The sequence below is a fragment of the Pan paniscus genome, chromosome 15 (genome assembly GCF_029289425.2).
Source record: "Pan paniscus chromosome 15, NHGRI_mPanPan1-v2.0_pri, whole genome shotgun sequence".
Classification (NCBI taxonomy): domain Eukaryota; kingdom Metazoa; phylum Chordata; class Mammalia; order Primates; family Hominidae; genus Pan; species Pan paniscus.
In genome coordinates, this window is record NC_073264.2 from 13,826,641 (window position 1) to 13,848,471 (window position 21,831).

General features: G+C 40.3%; 2 protein-coding genes and 2 pseudogenes across 2 annotated transcripts; 2 read left to right on the forward strand and 2 right to left on the reverse strand.

The window, feature by feature from the left end:
• Positions 1–547: 547 nt before the first annotated feature.
• On the reverse strand, positions 548–2,562 carry LOC106634739 (uncharacterized; annotated as a pseudogene).
• Positions 2,563–4,374: 1,812 nt separating this feature from the next.
• Positions 4,375–8,006, reverse strand: LOC129393801 (uncharacterized). The gene has a single exon (XM_055097539.2). It carries the CDS (start codon positions 5,092–5,094, stop codon positions 4,375–4,377), a length of 720 nt encoding a protein of 239 aa, XP_054953514.1. The 5' UTR covers positions 5,095–8,006.
• Positions 8,007–11,930: 3,924 nt separating this feature from the next.
• On the forward strand, positions 11,931–12,342 carry LOC117974245 (cyclin-dependent kinase 2-associated protein 2-like). The gene has a single exon (XM_034951665.2). It carries the CDS (start codon positions 11,931–11,933, stop codon positions 12,243–12,245), a length of 315 nt encoding a protein of 104 aa, XP_034807556.1. The 3' UTR covers positions 12,246–12,342.
• Positions 12,343–16,390: 4,048 nt separating this feature from the next.
• Positions 16,391–20,801, forward strand: LOC129393861 (unconventional myosin-Vb-like; annotated as a pseudogene).
• Positions 20,802–21,831: the final 1,030 nt, after the last annotated feature.

The following is a 21,831-nucleotide window of genomic DNA, read 5'->3' on the forward strand; positions in this document are numbered from 1 at the left end:
TAGCTTGAGATTTTTCATTTAACTCTTTAATCCATCTTGAGCTAATTTTTGTATTTGGTGAAATATGGGGGTCTAGTTTTATTCTTCTGCATATGACTAGCCAGTTATCCCCGCATTATTTATTAAATAAAAAGTATTTTTCCCATTGCTTACTTTTGTCAACTTTGTTAAAGATGTGATGGTTGCAGGCATGTGGCCTTAGTTTCTAGTACTCTAGTCTGTTCCATTGGTCTAGGTGTCTGTTTTTCTACCAGTACCATGTTGTTTTGATTACTATAGTCTTCTAGTATAGTTTGAAGTCATGTACTATGATGTCTCTAGCCTATGTCTCTAGCCTTAGTATTGCTTTGACTTGGCTATTCAGACTTCTTTTAGGTTCCATATAAATTTTAGATGTTTTCTATTTTTTGCAAAATGACATTAGTAGTTTGATAGGAAAAGCATTGAATCTGTAAATCGCTTTGAGCAGTATACTCATCTGCACGCAGATGATACTCCAGTGTATGTTCTGTGGTTGATGAGTGAAGTGTATTGTAATTCCAAATGGTCAAGCCAGACCCTGCCCCCACCCGGCTCCTCCTCTGCCAGAGCTCGAGACCTCTAGCCAGGGGCCCTCTGCAGCCACTGGGGATGGGGCTGACGGCCGCTTCCCGCCCCCATGCAGCTGCTGCAGGGCAGACCGTCTGGCTTGGCCACAGCCACAGGGACATCTGGCCCTGCTTCGGAGATGTGAGGAGAGCGGGCACGCTCAGGAGTTGCCTGGAGGCTGCTGCCTGCACACAGAAGGCGGCTGCAGCTTGGGAGCCCAGGCGGGCTGGAGGTGCATGGCCTGGTCGGCCTCGGGATCGCCAGCGCGCCCAGCCTGAGGGCCCCCAGGCCATGCCTCCCACCCATTCCTCCACCTGAGAGAGATCGGGGCCGCTGTCATGGGCAGTCACCCCGTGTGGGGTTGAGCTGCAGGTTCTCAGTTCTCGCCCCTGTGCAGCCGCCACCGCCGGGCAGAATGCCTGGCTTGGCCACAGCCACAGGGACACCTGGCCCTGGTTCTGCGAGACTGGGAGCACAAGCGGGCTCAGGGGTTGCCAGGCAGCTGCTGCCTGCACACGGAGAGCGACTGCAGCTTGTGCGCCCAGGCGGCGGAACGTGGTCTGGGTGGCCTCTGGAATGCGTGCGCGCCAGGCCTGAGGGCCTCCCTGGTGGTGCCACCTGCCCCAGTCTTCCTCTGCTGGAGCCTGGAGCAGCTGGAATGTCCACTTTGCAGTCACAGGGGATAGAGTTGTTTTCTTATCCCACACATGCACACAAAAAGGTAACTATTCTGTGAGGTAATTAACATGTTCATTGACTTCCTTTTGGTAATCATTTCAGAATGTGCATATAAACGCATCACATGTACAATTTTTATTTCTCTATTACACCTCAGTAAAGCTGAAATAATTAACAGGATTGAAAGGATAAACCCACAGTTCTATAGTCACAGTTGGACACTTCAATACCTCATTTTAATTAATGGATAGAAAAACCAGACAGAAGCTTCATGAGAAATACAAGAGTTAAACAACAGTATAAGCCACTGAGAGCTAATATGCATATACAGCACAGTCCATTCAACAACAGCAGAATATACATTCCTTTCAAGTGTATATGGAAGTTCTCTAGGATGGGCCATATCTTCGTCCACAAAATATGTCCTAATCATTTTTAAAAGTTTGAAATCATACAAAATATAATTTACAACCACAATGGAAGAAACAACAGATAAATAAGTGAAAACTAGAAAATTCACGAAAATGTGGAAATTAAACAATACAGTCTTCAACTACCAGTGAGTGAAAAAATAAATCACAAGCAAAATTATAAAATATCTTGAGATAAATTAAAATAAAAACAAAACATACCAAAACTTATTGAATGCAGTGAAAGTAGAGTTCAAAGGAAAATGTATGGATATAAACAACTACATTTAAGAAAAATCTGAAATCAACATCCTCACTCTATACCTAAAGGCAGTGGAAGAAGACAAAAGAAGACTAAATCCAAAGCTAGCAGTATGAAAGAAATAATAGAGAGCATAATTAGAGCATAAATCAATAAAATAGAAGTTTGGAGAGCAGTAGAATGAATAAACATAGATTATTTGAAAGATCAAGCCTTTCACTATATTGACTGAGCAAAAGATGGAAGACTAATTATTAAAATAATAAATGAAAGCAGAGCCATTACTACCAACTTTACAGAAATACAAAAGGATTACAGGAGTATACTGTGAACAACTGTCTAACAACAAATTAGCTGCCCTGGATGAAGTGGACGAATCACTAGAAAGACACAAACTACCAAAGTGGCTCAAGAAGAAAGAGAAAATCTGAATAGACCTATAACCTAGGATATTGAATTGGTAATTGAAAGTGATTAACAAAGAAACATTTATGACCAAATAGCTGCATTAACTGGTGAGTCAACCTAACATTTAAAGAAGAATTAATACCCTTTCTTCTCAAACTCTTCCGACATAATACATGAAGAAGGAATACTTGCTAATTCATTTTTTGATAACAGCATTATCCTTATACCAAAGCCAAAGAGAGCACAAAAAAGAGAACTACAGCACAATATCCCTTATGAATATATAAGCAAAAATCTCAGCAAAATACTAGCAATACTAGCAAAATACTAGCAGCAATACTGTATAATCAAAGGATTGTAAACTATCACCCTGTGAGATTTATCCCCAAAATGCAAGGGTGGCTCAACATATAAAAAATCAATCAGTGTAATATACTCTAACAGTAAAATGAATAAGCACATGATTATTTCAATTGATGCAGAGAAAACATTGATGAAATATAACACCCTTCTATAATAAAAATATTCAATAAACTAGGCATAGAAGGGATTTTCTGCAACATGACAATAGGATGTACAAAAACCCAACAGTTAATATCATGATCAATGACGAAACACTGAAAGCTGTTTTCCTAACATCTAGAACAAGACAAGCACGGTGCATTTGCCACTTGTATTCAACGTACCACTGGCAATTTTAGCCAGAGCAATTAGGCAAGACAAAGAAACAAAAGGCATCTAAATTAGAACTAAAAAACAGAAGTAAAATTATATCTACACATGATCTTATGTGTATAAAGCTCCAAATAAAACACAAAACCGATTATAACTAATAAAAGAGGCAGGATGCAAAACAAACATAGGCAAATGAGCTATATTTCTATATAGTTGTAAAGAACTATGAAAACATTTTAAAAATTCCATTTATAATAGCATCAAAGAATAAGTTATTCAGGCATAAATCTAACCATGGTGGTATACCCAAAACTTTGCTGAAAAAAACGAAAGAGAGTGGAAATAACTGGAAAGACATTCTGTGTTCACGGGTTGTAAGACAATATTGTTAAGATGACAATACCATCTAAAGTAATCTACAGATTCAATGCAATACCATCAAAATCCCAAAGGCATTTCTGCAGAAAGAAAGAAACTCATTCTACAATTCATACAAAAATTCAAAGGATCTGACAGACAAAACAGTCTTGAAAAAGAATATTAGAAAACTCACATTTTTCAGTTTCACAGCCTACTACAAATCTACAGTAATCAAGAGAGTGTGGTACTGGCATAAGACTAATAGACTTTTAGACCAATACAATAGAACAGATTTCAGATCCTACAAATTAGTGCTCACATATATGGTCAATGACTGTTCAACAAGCTGTCCAAGTCTAGTCAAGGGAGGAAAGAACAGTCTCTCCAACAGCTGGATGTCAGTGCACAAGAGAGAAGTTAGACCCCTACCTTGCAGTACACACAAAAATTAATTCTAAATTAATAAAAGACTTAAATGTAAGGACTAAAGTATGTAACTCTTAGAAGAAAACACAAGGTAAACCTTTATGACCTTTGAGTTTTAAGTGTATTTTGAAATATGACAGAAAAGCACAGATAACAAAAGAAAATACACGTAAATTAGATTTAATCAAAATAAAAAACCTTTATGCATCAAAGGATACTATCAAGGGAGTTAAAAGACAACCCATAGTATGTGAGAAAATATGTATCTGATAAAATCAAAGTGCGTATCTGATAAAAGCTTAATATCCCACAACTCAACATCAGAATTTCTAACATCCCAATTAAAAAATAGGCAAAGGACTTGAATAGACATTTCTCTGAAGAAGATACACAAATGTCTAAGACGGACAAGAAAAGATGCTAAACACCGTTATTCATTAATAAAATGCAAGACAAAACCCAAATGAGATGCCACTTTGCATCCACTAGTAAGGCTTTCATAACAACGACACAGAAAATCAATATTGCTAAGGAGGTGGAGAAATTGGAGCCCTCATGAACTGGCTGCTAGGAATAGAAAATGATGCACTTGCCGTGGAAAACAATTTGGTGGTTCCTCACAGAATCACACAGAGAAACAGGCGCTGCGGGCTTCCGGGTTCTCCTGGGCTGGCGCGGTACGTCCCGGAATCGCAGGCGCGCATCCCTTCCCGCCTGAGGGCCTGCCTGTCCGTGACTCCCGCCCCTCTTCTCCGAAGAGAGGTCGGGGCCGCTCCAGGGGCCGTCCGCAGCCACCAGGGATGGGGCTGAGGGTCGGTTCCTGCCCCGGTGCAGCCGCCGCCGGGCAGACCGCCTGGCTTGGCCGCAGCCACGGCGACATCCAGGCCCAGGTCTGCGAGGCTGGGTGCGCCAGCCAGCTTGGGAGTTGCCTGGCGCCTGTAGCTGGGCGCCCAGGTGGTGGAGCATGGCCTGGGTGGCCTCTGGATCGCTAGTGCCCCTGGCCTGAGAGCCCGCCAGACCCTGCCCCCGCCCGGCTCCTCCTCTGTCAGAGCTCGACACCTCTAGCCAAGGGCCCTCTGCAGCCAAGGGGGATAGGGCTGAGGGCCGGTTCCCGCCCCCGTGCAGCTGCTGCAGGGCAGACCGCCTGGCTTGGCCGCAGCCACAGGGACATCTGGCCCTCGTTCCGAGATGTGGGAAGTGAGGGCGGACTCGGGAGTTGCCTGGAGGTTGCTGCCTGCACACAGAAGGCGGCTGCAGCTTGGGTGCCCAGGCGGGCTGGAGGTGCATGGCCTGGTCGGCCTCGGGATCGCCAGCGCGCCCAGCCTGAGGGCCCCCAGGCTGTGCCTCCCGCCCAGTCCTCCACCTGAGGGAGATCGGGGCCCTTGGTATGGGCCCTCAGCAGTCACCCAGTGTGGGGTTGAGCGGCGGGTTCTCAGTTCTCGCTCCTGTGCAGCCGCCGCCGCCGGTCAGAATGCCTGGCTTGGCCGCAGCCACTGGGACACCTGGCCCTGGTTCTGCGATGCTGGCAGCGCGAGCGAGCTCGGGGGTTGCCAGGCAGCTGCTGCCTGCACACAGAGGGCGACTGCAGCTTGGGCGCCCAGTCGGCGGAGCATGGTCTGGGTGGCCGCTGGAATGCATGCGCTTGAGGCCTGAGGGACCCGCTGTTGGTGCCACCTGCCCTGCTCTGCGCCTCTCCGCGCCTGCGCCGGCGCCCTGCGCCTCTCTCCCTTTGCGAAGGGCGCTCTGCCTTTGCGAGGGCGGAGCTGCCTTCTCCTCAGCACAGACCCGGAGAGCATCGCGAGGGCGGAGCTGAGTTCTCCTCTGCACAGACTTCGGAGATACAGCGAAGGCGGAGCAGTGTTCGCCTCAGCACAGACCCGGGCGGGCGGGCCGGGGGCACCGCGAGGGCGGAGCTGCGTTCTGCTCAGCACACACCCGGGGGACACCGCGAAGGCAGAGCAGCGTTCTCCTCAGCACAGACCTTGGGGGCGCTGCCTCGCTTTGGGACAACTCGGGGCCGCATCAACGGTGAATAAAATCCTTCCTGTTTGCAGCTCTGAATAATCAGTGTCAGAGGCCAGTTAGAAGGGTTCAGTGTGGAAAACGGGAAACCAAAAGCCCCTCTGAATCCTGCCCACCGAGGTTCTCCCCAGCCAAGGCGAGGCGGCCGCAGTGCGAGATCCACACTGCAGCCTCGGAAGACAAATGCGGCATTCCTAATGCAGACATGACACCCAAAGTATGACACCCCCATTGCTCATGTAACAAGCACCTGTAATGCTAATGCACTGCCTCAATACAAAAATATTAATATAAGATCCGCAATCCCCTCGCTGCTGTGCAGTCCAAAGACAGCCATCATAATAATCAACATTGACATAGTCAATACAAACGTAGTAACGAACCTAGGGTTAAGGTTGGTGTTAGGGTTAGGGGTTAGGGGTTAAGTTTAGGGTTAGGGGTTGGAGATAGGGATTGGGGTCAGAGTTAGGGGTTAGGAGTCAACGTTTAGAGTTAGGGTTTAAGAGATGTTAGGGGTTAGGGATTAGGGTTTAGGGTTGGGTTAGGGTGAGGGTTGGGGTTAGGGGTTAGGGTTGGGGATAGTGGTTAGGGTTTGGATCAGTAGTTAGGGGTCAGGGTTAGGGGTCAGGGGTCAGGGGTCAGGGTCAGGGTCAGGGGTCCCACTCTGCGATTTGTCTATTTACTCTGCTGACTGTTCCCTTTGCCATGCAAAAGCTCTTTAGTTTATTTAAGTCCCTGCTATTTATCTTTGTTTTTATTGCATTTGCGTTTGGGTTCTTGGTCATGAAATCCTTGCCTATGCCAATGTCTAGAAGGGTTTATCCAGTGTTATCTTCTAGAATTTTTACAGTTCACGAATTAGGTTTAAGTTCTTAATCCATCTTGAGTAGATTTTTGTATAAGGTGAGAGATGAGAATCCAGTTTTATTACCCTACATGTGGCTCGCCAATTATCCCAACGTCATGTGTTGAAAAGGGTGTCCTTTCCCCACTTTATGTTTTTGTTTGCTTTGTCGAAGATCAGTTGGCTGTAAGTATTTGGGTTAATTTCTGGGTTCTCTCTTCTGTTCCACTGGTCTATGTGCCTATTTTTAAACCAGTACCATGCTGTTTTGGTAACTATGGCCTTATTGTACAGTTTGAAATCAAGTAGTGTGATGCCTCCAGGTTTGTTCTTTTTGCTTAGCCTTGGTTTGGCTACATGGCACTCTTTTGGTTCCATATTAATTTTAGAATTGTTTTTGTAATTCTGTGAGGGATGATGGTGGTATTCATATGGGGATTGCATTGAATTTGTAGATTGCCTTTAACAGAATGGTAATTTTCACAATATTGGTTCTACCCATCCATGAGCATGGGGATGTGTTTCCATTTGTTTGTGTCATCTATGATTTCTTTTCTTTCTTTTTTTTTTTTTTTCAGAGGTAGTTTCGCTCTTGTCGCTGAGGTGGGAGTGCAATGGTGTGATCTCGGCTCACTACAACTTCTGCCTCCCGGGTTCAAGCGATTCTCCTGCCTCAGTTTCCCGAGTAGCTGGGATTATAGGCATGCGCCAACGTGCTTGGCTCCATCTATGATTTCTTTCAGCAGTGTTTTGTAATTTTCATTGTAGAGGTCTTTTGATTACTTTGCTAGGTATATTCCTAAGTTTTGTTTGTTTGTTTTTTTTGTTCATTTTTTTGCAGCTATTGTAAAAGGGGTTGAGTTCTTGATGTGATTCTCAGCTTGGTAGCTGTTGATGTATAGAAGAGCTACCTATTTGTGTACATTAATCTCGTATCTGGAAACTTTGCTGAATTCTTTTGTCAGTTCTAGGAGCTTTCTAGAGGAGTCCGTAGGGTTTTCAAGATGAAAGATCATATCGTCAGCAACCAGTAACAGTTTGACTTCCTCTTTACGATTTGGATTTCCTCTATTTCCTTCTTTTGTCTGATTGCTCTGGCTAGGACTTCCAGTACTATGTTGAAGAGGAGTGGTGAGAGTAGGCTCTTCGTCTTGTTCCAGTTCTCAAAGGGAATGCTTTCACCTTTTCCCCATTCAGTATTATGTTGGCTGTGGGTCTGTCATAGATGGCTTTTATTACATTAAGGTATGTCCCTTGTATGCCTATTTTGCTGAGAGCTTTAATCATAAAGCAATGCTAGATTTTGTTGAATGCTTTTTCTGCATCTGTTGATAAAATCATGTGTTTTTTTTTAAATTCTGTTTATTTGGTGTATCACATTTATTGACTTGCATATGTTAAACCATTCCTGTGTCACTGGTATGAAACCCACTTGATCATGGTGGATTATCTCTTTGATATATTATTGGATTCAGTTAGATAGTATTTTGTTAAGGATTTTGGCATCTGTGTTCATCATGGATATTGGTCTGTAGTTTTCTTTTTTGGTTATGTCCTTTCATGGTTTTGGTATTAGGGTGATGCTGGCTTCATAGAATGAATCAGGGAGTGTTTCTTCTTTCTCTGTCTTGTGGAATAGTGTGAAAGGATTGGTATCATTTCTTCTTTGAATGAAATAAAATATTCTTTGAATGTCTGGTAGAATTCTGCTGTGAATCTGTCTGGTCCTCGGCTTTTTTTGTTGGTAATTTTAAAATTACCATTTCAATCTTGCTGCTTGCTTTATTGGTCTGCTTGGGGTATCTACTTCTTCCTGATTTAAGCTAGGAGGGTTGTATTTTTCCAGGAATTTATGCAACTCTTCTGGGTTTTCTAGTTTATGTGTCAAAAGGTGTTCATAGTACCCTTGAATAATCTTTAATATTTCAGTGGTGTCAGTTGTAATAACCCCTGTTTCATTTCTTAGTGAGGTTATTTGGATTTCCTCTCTTCTTTTCTTGGTTAATCTTATAATGGTCTATTGATTTTGTTTATCTTTTCAAATAACCAACTTTTTGTTTTATTCATGTTTTGTATTTGTTGTTGTTGTTGTTGCTGTGTCAATTTCATTTAGTTCTGCTCTAATCTTGGTTATTTCCTTTGTTGCTGGGATTGGGTTTGGCTTGTTCCTGCTTCTCCAGTTCCCTGAGATGTGAACTTAGATTGTCTGTTTGTGCTCTTTCATACTTTTTGACATAGGTGTTTAGGGCTACAAACTTTCCTCTTAGCACTGCCTTTCCTGTATCCCAGAGGTCTTGATAGGTTGTGTCATCCAGTTCAAAGAAATTTTTTCCATTTCCATCTTGATTTTGTTTTTTACCCAGTGCTCATTCAGGAGCAGGTTATTTAATTTCCATGTATTTGCATGGTTTTGAAGATTCCTTTTGGAGTTGATTTTCAGTTTTATTCCACTGTGATCTGAGAGAGTGCGTGATACAATTTCAATTTTCTTAAATTTATTGAGACTCGTTTTATGGCCTATCATATGGTCTATCTTGGAGAAAATTCCATGTGCTGTTGAATAGAATGTGTATTCTGTGGTTGTTGGATGAAATGTTCTTATATATCTGTTAAGTCTATTTGTTCCAAAGTATAGTTTAAATCCAGTGTTTCTTTGTTGACTTTCTGTCTTGATGACCGACAGGTGCTGTCAGTGGAGTAATGAAGTCCCCCACTATTATTGTGTTGCTGTCTATCTTATTTCTTATGTTTACTAGTGATTGTTTTATAAATTTGGGAGCCCCAGTGTTAGCTTCATGTATGTTTAGGATTGTCATGTTTTTCTGTTGAATGAGACCTTTACCATTATATACTGTCTGTCTTTGTCTCTTTTAGCTACTGTTGCTTTAAAGTTTGTTTTGTCTCATATGAGAATAGCTACCGCTGCTCGCTTTTGGTGTCCATTTTCATGAAATGCCTTTTTCTGCCACTTTCCTTAAGTTTATGTAGGTCATTATGTGTTAGGTGAGTCTCCTGAAGGCAGCAGATGGTTAGTTGGTGAGTTATTATCCATTCTGTGGTTCTGTATCTTGTAAGTGGAGCATTGAAGCCATTTACAACCAACATTAGTATTAAAAAGTGAGGTACCATTTCTTTCATCATGCTCTCTGTTGCCTCTGTACTTTGTTTTTGTTTTTTGTTTTTGCTTTTTAACTTGTATTTTTGTTTTATAGGTCTTGTGTGATTTATGCTTTAATGAAGTTCTGTTTTGATGTGTTTCCATGGTTTGTTTCATGATTTAGAGCTCCTTTTAGCAGTTCTTACAGTGCTGGTTTGGTAATGGCAAATTCTGTCAGCATTTGTTTGTCTGAAAATGACTGTATCTTTCTTTCATATATGATGTTTAGTTTTGCTAGATACAGAATTCTTGGCTGATAATTGTTTTGTTTAAGGAGGCTGAAGAAAGGGCCCCAATCCCATCTAGCTTTTAAGGTTTCTGCTGCAAAATCTGCTGTTAGTTTGATAGGTTTTCCTTTATAGGTTACCTAGTGCTTCTGTCTCACAGCTCTTAAGATTCTTTCTTTTGTCTTAACTTTGGATAACCCAATAACAATGTGCCTAGGCTAAGATCTTTTTGTGATGAATTTCCCAGGTGTTATTTGTGCTTCTTTTATTTGGATGTCTAGGTCTCTCACAAGGCCACAGATGTTTTCCTTGATTATTCCCCCAAATATGTTTTCCTAGCTTTTAGAATTCACTTCTTCCTCAGGTACACCAATTAGTCTTAGGTTTCATTGTCTTAGGCCCCACCACTAGGGCCGCTACATGTGACATGGGATGTGGGCCATCGGGCAAAGGGTGTGGAGATGGGGCGCTGCCAGGGGAGCCAAGGAGGAAAGAGAGCGCTTTCCAAATTGTCTTCCAGGGTTTCAATGTGCGTTTTATTAACTCAGAATCTGTCGGGAATAATACTAGGGCGCTACCTTTCCCTGGAGATAGGTCTTGTCAGTGGAGTGAGATAGGCTGGGGGGAGGAAGAAGAATGGGAGGCTCAGTTTATAAATATTAAGATCAGCAAGGGTGTGCTGCTGGCAGGAGCAGAGGGAGCCTAGAGATTTGGGTGGCTGCCGTTGGTAAGTGGTTGCAATCCAGAGAGTGGGATTCAGTTCCTCCCTTGTCATGTTAGCATCCCGTTTCCTGGGCGCGGGTCTAATGCCCTGCAGGTGGTCATTTCACTCATGGTGGCTTTGTCTCTCTTCTGCCATCTCCAGACTCCACACTCCAGGGCTGCGTACCACCAGCCACTGTCATGTTAACCCCTTCCCAGGCCAATGTGTCCTTGGCCTGGAGCCCAATCTGCTGGACAGCCTGGGACCGTCCATTTTCGGGGTGGTGGGCAACCTGGTGGCCATCGTGGTGCTGTGCAAGTCACGCAAGGAGCAGAAGGAGACCACCTTCTACACAGTTATGCGGCTGACTGCCACCGACCTGTTGTTCACTGCTGGTGAGCCAGGTGACCATCGCCATGTACATGAAGGGCGGGTAACCTGGGGGCCAGCTGCTGTGTGAGTACAGCATCTTCAGCCTGTTCTTCTTCAGTCAGTCCGGCCTCAGCATCGTCTGTGCCGTGATACCTATACAGGTAATTTGTGTTAGACATTCTTAGAAGAGTTTCAAAAGTTTTATGTTTTTATCTGGGTTATAAACAGAGTCCTCAAATGCATACAAAGGAAATCATGCCATGATTGAATTTCAGCAGGAATAAGTTTATTTTACCTATTCAAAATTAAAATACTTTTGTTGTGTTTGAAAATGTGTTTTAAAGATATGTTTTTGAAAAAAGTTTAAGTAAATATTTAATCATGTCCCCTTTTCTATCCCAAGAAATAATTTCATATATAGTTTATTTAAATTTTTTAACAAAAATGTAGCATACTTTTTTTAAATTGTATATTTTATTTAACCCAATATATATCCAAAAATTGGGTCAATATGTAATCAATATAAAAATTATTAGAGATAGTTTGCATTCTTTTTTCATATGAAATCTTTGAAATCCATTGTGTATTTTACATTTTAGGATGTCTCAACTCAAATGTGAAATTTTCATGGAGAATATTTGAACTGTATTTAGATTAATACAAATTGCAGTTAAAAAGTTTAATATAGATTTACCAGGGGGCGTGCAGCCCGCTTGCCAATCAGATCGCTGCTGAGCCGTCCCGCAGCCAACCCCCGAAGAGCAGCCTGCTGGCTTCCCCAGCGCCCAGGAGTTGGGGATGTCCTACAAACCTACCACCCCTGCCCCCAGCAGCACCCCTGGGCCAGACACTCCGGTCCCTACAGGAAGCGTCCCGTCGCCGTCGGACTCAGGGCCGGGTGCCACTGCCCCTTTCAGACCGCTGTTTAAAGACTTTGGACCGCCTACCATCGGTTGTGTGCAGGCCATGAAACCACCTGGTGCCCAGGGCTCCCAGAGCACCTACACGGAACTGCTGTTGGTCACAGGGGAGATGGGCAAAGTGATCCGGCCCACCTATGCTGGCAGCAAGAGCGCCACGGAGCGACTGAAGAGAGGTATCATCCATCCCTAGTCAGAGTGCCTGGTAGAGACAGAGCGGAACGCCCACACTTAACAGGAAGCTCCTAGGCCTCTGTGTCTGGACTCCGGAGCACCTCCTTCTCCCTGGCCTTCATCCCTAGTTGCACTAACCATCCTGGGCTTCCTGTCCTGTGTCCCTTGATGGGTGCCCTCCAGGAACCAAGGGGCGGTTCTCACTCCAGGTGGCAGCACTAAGGACCCCCCTCCCCACCCCACCCCGCCAACGCAACAAGAGTTAGCAGCGAGGTCCCCGTGAGTCCCACCCATGACCTGCCGACAGTGTTGCCCACTGGAACTTTCTGTGGCCCCCACCACTCAGCCCTTCCCAGCACTTGTCCGGAGCCTCCTTGTCCCTCAGCACAGCTCAGGCCTCAGGCCTGACACTTCCCTGCCTTGTGTCTTTTGCTAAATATGACCTTTCTATATTAATAAAAGATGCTTTGGAGTTGTGCTCTCTAAAAAAAAGTTTAATATAAAGGAGAAATAAAAGGAAATTTAGCAAAGAAATATGTAGATGAATATTTAAATACTCAGAGGTGACATTACTACCAGACATAATGAGATTATCAGATGTTTCATTTACTTATGATTAATATGTTTGTATTTATTTTTTATTCATTTTATTTTATTTATGTATTTATTTATTTTTATTATACTTTAAGTTCTAGGGTACATGTGCACAACGTGCAGGTTTGTTACATATGTATACATGTGCTGTGTTGGTTTGCTGCACCCATTAACTTGTCATTTACATTAGGTATTTATTTTAAGGCTGTTAAAGCTGTAGTCAATTTTCTCACTTTGATCTTCCAAAGGAACCTGCTGTATCTTTTTCATTCTGTGCAAAATAGGCATTTTAGGATCCACTCAATGCTAAAGTCATTGAGTAGCTACAGACTTGCTATTTGTTTCTCCATTGTTATATTTTCATAGTTTTAGAATCTGAGCAGCATTTAATTTGTCTATGCTTTATATTTTCCTTTAGAGAAAGAACACAGTGATACTTGCTCATAGTGTTAGAGGAATAATCCCAAAGAGAGAAATTATTCTTTGAATATCCACCATGACTGAATACTTAGCAATACTGAAACCTACTTATAAAACAAAACAGAAAACCTCCAAAAAACCAAGTAAACAACAACAAAACTTAAAACCAAAAAAGTACTGGAAGTCTCAGAAGTATTTAGCAGTTATTCTTGCTCCTTTAAATGAAAAGATGCTTTATCGTATCCTCTATGGAGAGAATTCTGACAGTATTTATCAAAGACCTTACATTTATTCACCTTTTGCCCTAACAATTTCATAACTTAAAAATACATACAACAATTTATAATATAGCATTTTTTGTAAAGGGAAATAATCAGAAAGAGTCTAAGTGTTCAACAATAGGGCACTTGTTGAATTATGATACAATCACTCAATAAGGTCTTCATAGAGCCCATTAAAATGATGTTATTGATATTTATTTATTAATAGGAGAAATCATTTAGAATTTTTGGTTAAGACCTTTAACTAAGCACAAAGTCTATGAAATAATGTGCACAACATTCCATATTTTCATAAGGGGAATGACTTTTAAAACTACCCTGCAATCATCTCATTTTACACAAATGTCTAGGCAGGTTTGTTAACCGGGTATATTGTGCCATGCTGAGGTTTGGGGTATGACTGATCTCATCATGCAGATACGAAGCTTAGTACCCTGTAGTTTTTCAACCCTGGCTGCCTTCCCTACTGCCTCTACTAGTCTCCATTGTCTATTATAGTCATCTTTTCTTTTTTTAAAAAAAATCTGTTTCTCTGATTTTTTATTAGGTAAAAAATGGAAAAACAAAATATAATTTTCATTCAATACATATTTCATCCTTATGCATTATTTTTTCAGAAAGTGAAGTCCATTTAGAATGATAGCAGTTCATCAACCAAATAATTCATCTTCACACAGTTTCAATAACTTCAGAAATTTTCTTCATCTCTCTCTCTGTAGAAATTCTCAAACTGTGGAATGGTCATCTTTATCGTCATAAATACTGTCATCTTTATGTCCAAGAGTATCCAACATTTAGCTACCAAACTACTACCCAAATCTGATTATTTGATCATGTTGATTCTGTCACATTCTACTTGTCATATCAGATTTTTATTAAAGAAATCATTAGCTTATCTATTATTGTTACTGGGGCTGTAAGAAAATTTTGTAATTCATTTGGATCAATCCTCTTCTTTATGGTCTTATTTGAGAATAAAACTTGGTTCTGTCTTAGCCTGTCGTTTAATAAGCCAGTGACCTGGGGCAAATCTAACTGCTTCATCTGTAAACTATGAATAATAATAGAGTCCCTCTGCCTGTCATACATGGGTATAGTAAGGTTCCATTTTAAAAATGGCTCTTATTATGTTACCTGAAAGGCATTCTATAATGATGAGTGGCAAGGTGGTCTTAGCAACAGTGCAGTGAAAATTGGGACCATTTTCTGTCGCTATCATTTCTATTTTTGTGATACCCTCTTTAAATTAGTCTTAGGATGTAATTCAAAGGAGTGATGTAATTGGAATTTTCTTCTTCTTCTTCTTTTTTTTTTTTTTTTTTTTGAGACAGAGTTTCCCTCTGTCGCCCAGGTTGGAGTGCAGTGGCGCAATCTGGGCGCACCGCAAGCTCCCTCTCCTGGGTTCACGCCATTCTCCTGCCTCAGCCTTGTGAGTAGCTGAGACTACAGGCGCCCGCCACCGCACCTGGCTAATTTTTTGTATGTTTGGTTGAGACGGGGTTTCACCATGTTACCCAGGATGGCCTCGATCTCCTGACCTCGTGATCCGCCCATCTCGGCCTCCCAAAGTGCTGGGATTACAGGCGTGACCCACCGCGCCCGGCCCATAATTGGAAATTTTTATACTGTTAGATCTAAGAGTATTTTATGTGGTATAATAAAATATTAATTTAGTGAACCTCATTAGATAATTAGCATGGAATATATTATGCACTGCCATGCAGGGGCCTAAGAGAATGGTCTACACGTCTTGCGAAGTTGATATGAAGACAGGCAACAAGACAGTCTAGCTGAGTAAAAGTCTGTAGACATCTCTAAGGAGGAATGGTTAGAGAATGCCCTGACTGTGGATAGCTGGCATATTTTACCCCAGAAAGAAGAGCACAGAGTGGCAGAGAGTACTTGAGATTTAAATAAGAAAAGAGGATGAAAAAATTACTTTCACTAATTATAAATTTTCTCAAGAATGGACTTATTCTCTATTTTCTATTGCCTCTTGAGAAATCATTATTTTTCATTCAGCCAACATAATTATTAAGACTAATTGTGGAGGGTATTCAAAATGGAAAAACAGCGGTCCCTAGGATTATATTTTATTTATGAATGATCACTCATTTGTAACTTTTCCTTCAGTTAGATGTTTTTTAATAGAAAAATACCTTTTTAGCACCAGTACAATTTATGAAACGAAATGTGAAATTCAGGCATATATGTAATTTTATGTGTAAAATATTCCATTTTTTTCTGTTAATGAAGTAAGTATGTTTAACATGAGATATATCCTCTTAATACATTTTTAACTGTGCAATACAATCTTGTTAACTATAGGTGCTCTGTTGACAGCAGATCTCTAGAACTTATTCATCTGTTATAACTGAATTTTATACCCATTGAACAGCAACCCCCATTTCCCCTCCTTCCAGACCCTGGCAACCAGTATTGTACTCTATTTCTAGGAGTTTAACTATTTTAGATATCTTACGTAAGTGGAATCAGGCAGTATTAAAACATACTTTCAATTAGTAATGACTATAATTCGGATAATTTAAATAAGAGAAAGCAAATATCACTACTACCAGCTTTTGGGGGAAAATATTACAAATAGGGATATTGTGATAAAAGTGTACAATATTTTTTACATTTGTGCACTTAGAGCCGTGTTCAGACTTTGCCACCTATACATGTATAGCACATTTGAATATGTGCTACAGTATGCCATTTATAAAGACTGAAAATAACATTTTATAAAACATTATTATTTATTTAGTAACCTCATGAGCTTTGGCTTCAAAAATACCTGATTTACAAAGCATAATCCTAGTGCTGGAGAACAGATCAGTGGTTGCCAAAGGTTAGGGTTGGTTGGAAGATGTCATTAGTGAGGGATAACATGAAAACATGTACTTTCTTTGTGGTGATAGAGCAGTTCTGCATCCAGATTATGGTGATGGTTACATAAATCCACACTTCATAGATCTATACACACACATCACACATACACTCACACACACCTACACAAGAGTACATGTAAAATCCTTAGAAATATGAATAGGGTCTGAACCTGAGTTGATGGTATGGAAACAATGTCAATTTCCTGATGTTGGCAAAGTACTAGGTTAAGTTAGATATAATTACTGGGGAAAGTTGGCTGAAAATAAGACGGTCATTCTTTTTACTATTTTTTAACTTCTTGTGAGTCAAATTATTTAAAAATAATTGGTATTAAACAAAGACAAAAAATCTAAAATTTCTAAAATCAAAGCCCTTATGAATTTGAACATATTATTTGATTTATTTTGTAGACCTTGATTTCTTCACCTGTAAAACTGGAATGATAGTAGAATTTCTGTCTCATTATTGTCATGCTTAAACCATATCATTTATGTAAGTGCCCAGTACTGTGTCTGGTGAACAATAATGCTTAAACGCTGAGTTCCCCCACTTTTTTGTGGCTGTTGGTTTACAGGTGGTTTTTAAGTTCCTAAGTGGAAGTTTGTTTAAAAAGAGGCAGTCAAAATAAACAGCGATGTCTCAGAGCATCATCTGAACAAGAAAGGAAGGTGTTCTCCATCCCTTGAAGTGGTCTCAGTCCTCTTTTATTGTTTAGCTCTCATGTGAGTCTTCAGAAATAACCTCAAGAATTGCTACAACACCAACAGAGAATTAACTCTCATTGAGTTTTTAGCTCAGTAGATTCTGGGTCCTAAAATTTATGGACTCACCTGCTTTTTAAATTTTTCCCATTTAGAAATATTCAATTTAAATCTTCCTTCAGTAAGTAATTGTTAACTATTAACAATCCTAACATTATAATAAAGTCAGAAGTAACATTTATTACTTTTGTTTTCCACTCATACTGCTTGCAGTCCATAAGCATACAGCATTTTTGTCTTTACAAATATCTAAAGGAAGATAATCAAAATGAAAACTAAGAAATCCTACTCTGAGGTCATATCTCTCTAACTAGATTGTATATTTATTGAGGGTGATGACTATATTTTCTTTTCCAGGAGAACAAAACAAATGCAAGGTTGGGATGAATTGAATTTAGTGGGGGATGGAGAGGGGAAGAAGTCAAGTTTCTTCATCCTTTTCCATGCTTTGATAACTTTATCTGTGAGATCCTAGTTAAAAGAACATGACTATGTAAAGAAGTAAGTTCTTGAAAGGCCCACTGTATTAGGAGATTAGGAATTGTTAGCTTGAAAAGACATAAATGGAAAGAAAACATAATACAGAGACAAAATACATGAAATTTGTATTGTGGTACACATGTGCTTTGTGATCATATTTCTGTGTCATAAACAAAAAAAAAAGTATAAAGCTTAACCAAAAGAAATTTAGGGCACATAGAAGCATTTACGTGTTTTCATACTATGAGCTGGGGCTAAGGTTTCCTTTACCATGACAGTTGGTGAAGCATAAGAACAAATCAATTCACAAATGTTCTGGTAAATTCCAATTTCCACATCTTAAATCATAGACCTAAGTCAGTCAAAGTCAGTCATATATATAGATATGTGTGTGTGTGTGTATATATATATATACAGGCACCTACATAAGTGGTATGATTTAAGCATGACAATAATGAGATAGGAATCATACTATTATTCCATTTTTACAGGTGAAGAAATCAAGGTCTACAAAAGAAATCAAATCATATGTCCAAATTCATATGGGCTTTGATTTTTGAACTTTCAAATTTTTGTCTTTGCTTAATACCTTTTGTTTTAAAATAATTTGACTCATAAGAAGTTAAAAAAAGAAGTAAAATGAATGACTATGCTATTTTCAGGCAACTTTCCCCAATGATTATACATAACTTAACCTAGTACATTGCCAAAATCAGGAAATTGACATTGTTTCCATACCATTAACTCAGGTTCAGACCCTATTCATATTTCTAAGGATTTTACATGTACAGATGTGTTTGAATGTATGTGTGATGTGTGTGTATAGATCTATGAAGTGTGGATTTATGTAACCATTACCACAATCTGGATGCAGAACTGCTCTATCACCACAAAGAAAGTACATGTTTTCATGTTATCCCTCACTAATCACATCTTCCAACCAACCCTAACCCTTGGCAGCTACTGTTCTGTTCTCCAGCACTGGGATTATGCTATGTAATTCAGGTATTTTTGAAACCAAGCTTATGAGTTTGCTAAATAAATAATAATGTTTATAAACTATTATTTTCAGTCTTTATAAATGGCATACTGTAGCACATATTCCAATGTGCTATACATGTATAGGTGAGCCAAAGTTTGAACATGGATCTAAGTGCACAAACATAAAAAATATTGTACACTTTTATCATGATATCTCTATTTGTAATCTTTTTCCCCAAATACTAGTAGTAGTGATGTTTGCTTTCTCTTATTTAAACTATCAGAATCTTTAAACTTTCTCTTATTTAAACTATAGTCATTACTAATTGAAAGTATGTTTGAATGCTGCCTGATTCCACTTACACAAGATAGATATATATATCAGTGATATCTATGTGTGTGTATATATTTACATATATGTCAGTCATATATATGTGTGTATATATTTATAGATATATGTCAGTCATATATGTGTGTATATATTTATACATATCACATACACACATATATAGACAGAGTTAGGTCTATGATCTCTGTATATATTTATATACACACATATGTATTTTTAAACTATTACATGAAGCAAATAGTACAGTTGATTTCATATAACAAGAGTTATTGGATGTATATGGGCAAAAGTTAATGCATATGGGCAAATAAATTGATGAACTTACAGACTCATTTGTTTGACATATATTTATTGTGTGGTCTCTATTGAATGCTGGGTATCTTCCAGGAGCCTAAAATTCAGCAGTGAACGTAACAGGCTCAAATCCTTGTACTCAAGTAGCTAATATTCTAATCGAGGGAGAAGACAATAAACAAAGTTAATAAGCAAAATATTCAACATACTAGTTGATAGGAAGTTCTGTGGTGAAAAATAAAGTAAGAGGAAAAGAATGGGAGGAAGCTCTAAAAGCAACTGAAGATTTACATGAAGAAGCTGCCCAGGCGTTGGCCCAGAGTGAGAGGAAGCGCCATGAGTTCAACAGGCAGGTCACAGTTCAGTGGAAAGAAAAGGATTTCCAGGGCATGTTGGAGTGCCACAAAGAGGGCGAGGCCCTCCTCATCCTCAACCTGGTGACAGACTTGAAGCCCCAGATGCTGTTGGACACAGTGCCCTGTATCCCCGCCTACATCCCCTACATGTGCATCCGGCTCGCGGACCAAACCAACGATGATCTCAAAGTGCACTCCCTGATGACCTCCACCACCAACGGCACTAAGAAAGTCCTGAAGAAGCACAGTGATGACTTTGAGATGACGTCATTCCTGTTATCCAACACCTGCCACCTTCTTCACTGTCTGAAGCGGTACAGCGGGGATGAGGGCTTCATGACTCAGAATACTGCAAAGCACAACGAACACTGCCTTAAGAACTTTGACCTCACCGAATACCGTCAGGTACTGAGCGACCTTTCCATTCAGATCTACCAGCACCTCTTTAAAATTGCCGAGGGTGTGTTACATCCGATGATAGTTTCTACCATGTTGGAAAATGAGAGCATTCAGGGTCTATCTGGTGTGAAGCCCACTGCTCCCAGAAGCACTCCTCCAGCATGGCAGATGGGGATAACTCATACCGCCTGGAAGCTATCATCTGCCAGATGAATGCCTTTCATACAGTCATGTGTGACCAGGGCTTGGACCCTGAGATCATCCTGCAGGTATTCAAACAGCTCTTCTACATGATCAGCGCAGTGACTCTTAATGACCTGCTCCTGGGGAAGGACGTCTGCTCTTGGAGCACAGGCATGCAACTCAGGTACAATATAAGTCAGCTTGAGGAGTGGCTTTGGGGAAGAAACCTTCACCAGAGTGGAGTAGTTCAGACCATGGAACCTCTGATCCAAGCAGCCCAGCTCCTGCAATTAAAGAAGAAAACCCAGGAGGATGCAGTGTGCCTCTCTCAGCACCCAGCAGATTGTCAAAATTTTAAACCTTTAGCCTCCCCTGAATGAATTTGAAGAACAGGTAACAGTGGCCTTTATACAAATGATCCAGGCACAACTACAAGAGCAGAATGACCCTCAGCAACTGCTATTAGATGCCAAGCACATGTTTCATGTTTTGTTTCCATTTCATCCATCTTCCCTAACCATGGAGTCAATCCTAGCATGTCTCAATCTGGAGTTCCTCAATGAAGTAGATGCATGTTTAGTCTGATTCCCAATGTGAGCAAAAAGGAAGCATAGACAGTAAAGTAAATTCAAGGATCTGTTAAATCTGGTAAAAGTAGATCAAATCAGAGATTGACAGCCTGTGGAGAGTGCTGAACTATACAGAATTAGACACAACTATGGCATTATTTTTTGTACGTACTGCTCAGAATAAAAACACTTGAAATGTGGAAGATTTTAAGTTTGATTTCAGTCCAACAAATATACATAATAATTTATAGACACCAAGCAGTCCCCATAGCCATATAAAAGATGCCAATTCTATAAAATGAAGCTGCCGAGTTTTAATCTTTGCATATAACTGGAGAATGTCCAGATTAAAATACTAACTATATATAAGTCACATAAATTGCCTTCAAAGTGCTTTTAACAAATAATAGTACTAATAGCCATGATAATGGCATATACTGACATTTCCCAAAGTTTGCAAACCATAGGTGTAGTAGAGTTTGTGGTGAGATGTGTTAAGAACAAAAATATGGGGAAGAGACTTCTGAGAAATGTCCCCAAAATATTTTCTAATGGCTGATTATACAAAGACAGCAGTGTAACTGACCTCCAAACCAGACATTTTGAGTACTGGTTTCTGAAGCAAAATTAGAAGTGCCAGTCCTCAGTGTCCTCAAACGCTTTTGTGTAATCTTGGTTTAATGGAAGAGATGATTAAAATGCTGCTATCTGAAACTCCAAGTGAGAAAGATGGAAAAATAATTTGTGTCTGATGCTAGTCCATACACTTTCCAAGTCCCACAAAACTCTCACAAAAAATGTATATAAGCTAAATATTACAAAATGATAACAACTTGTTTTATTTATAGATGTAAAATCCAAACAATGTGAAAGCTTTTAATCTGTTAATACCATTAAGCCTCCAGTAAGAGTGTCATATAATGCTCTACTATTCCAAACAACTGAATAGTAAAACAAACTAACCTCGCACATCAGATTATCTGAAAAACCTTCAAAAATACTCAGTTCAGGGATTACTATTATACAAAAGTTTGGGGTTTTTTAAG

What these genes read in the sequence shown, in the direction of transcription:
- LOC117974245 (XM_034951665.2), top strand. Translation starts at nt 11,931, where the DNA reads ATGTCCTACAAACCTACCACCCCTGCCCCCAGCAGCACCCCTGGGCCA.
- LOC129393801 (XM_055097539.2), bottom strand. Translation starts at nt 5,094, where the DNA reads ATGCACCTCCAGCCCGCCTGGGCACCCAAGCTGCAGCCGCCTTCTGTG.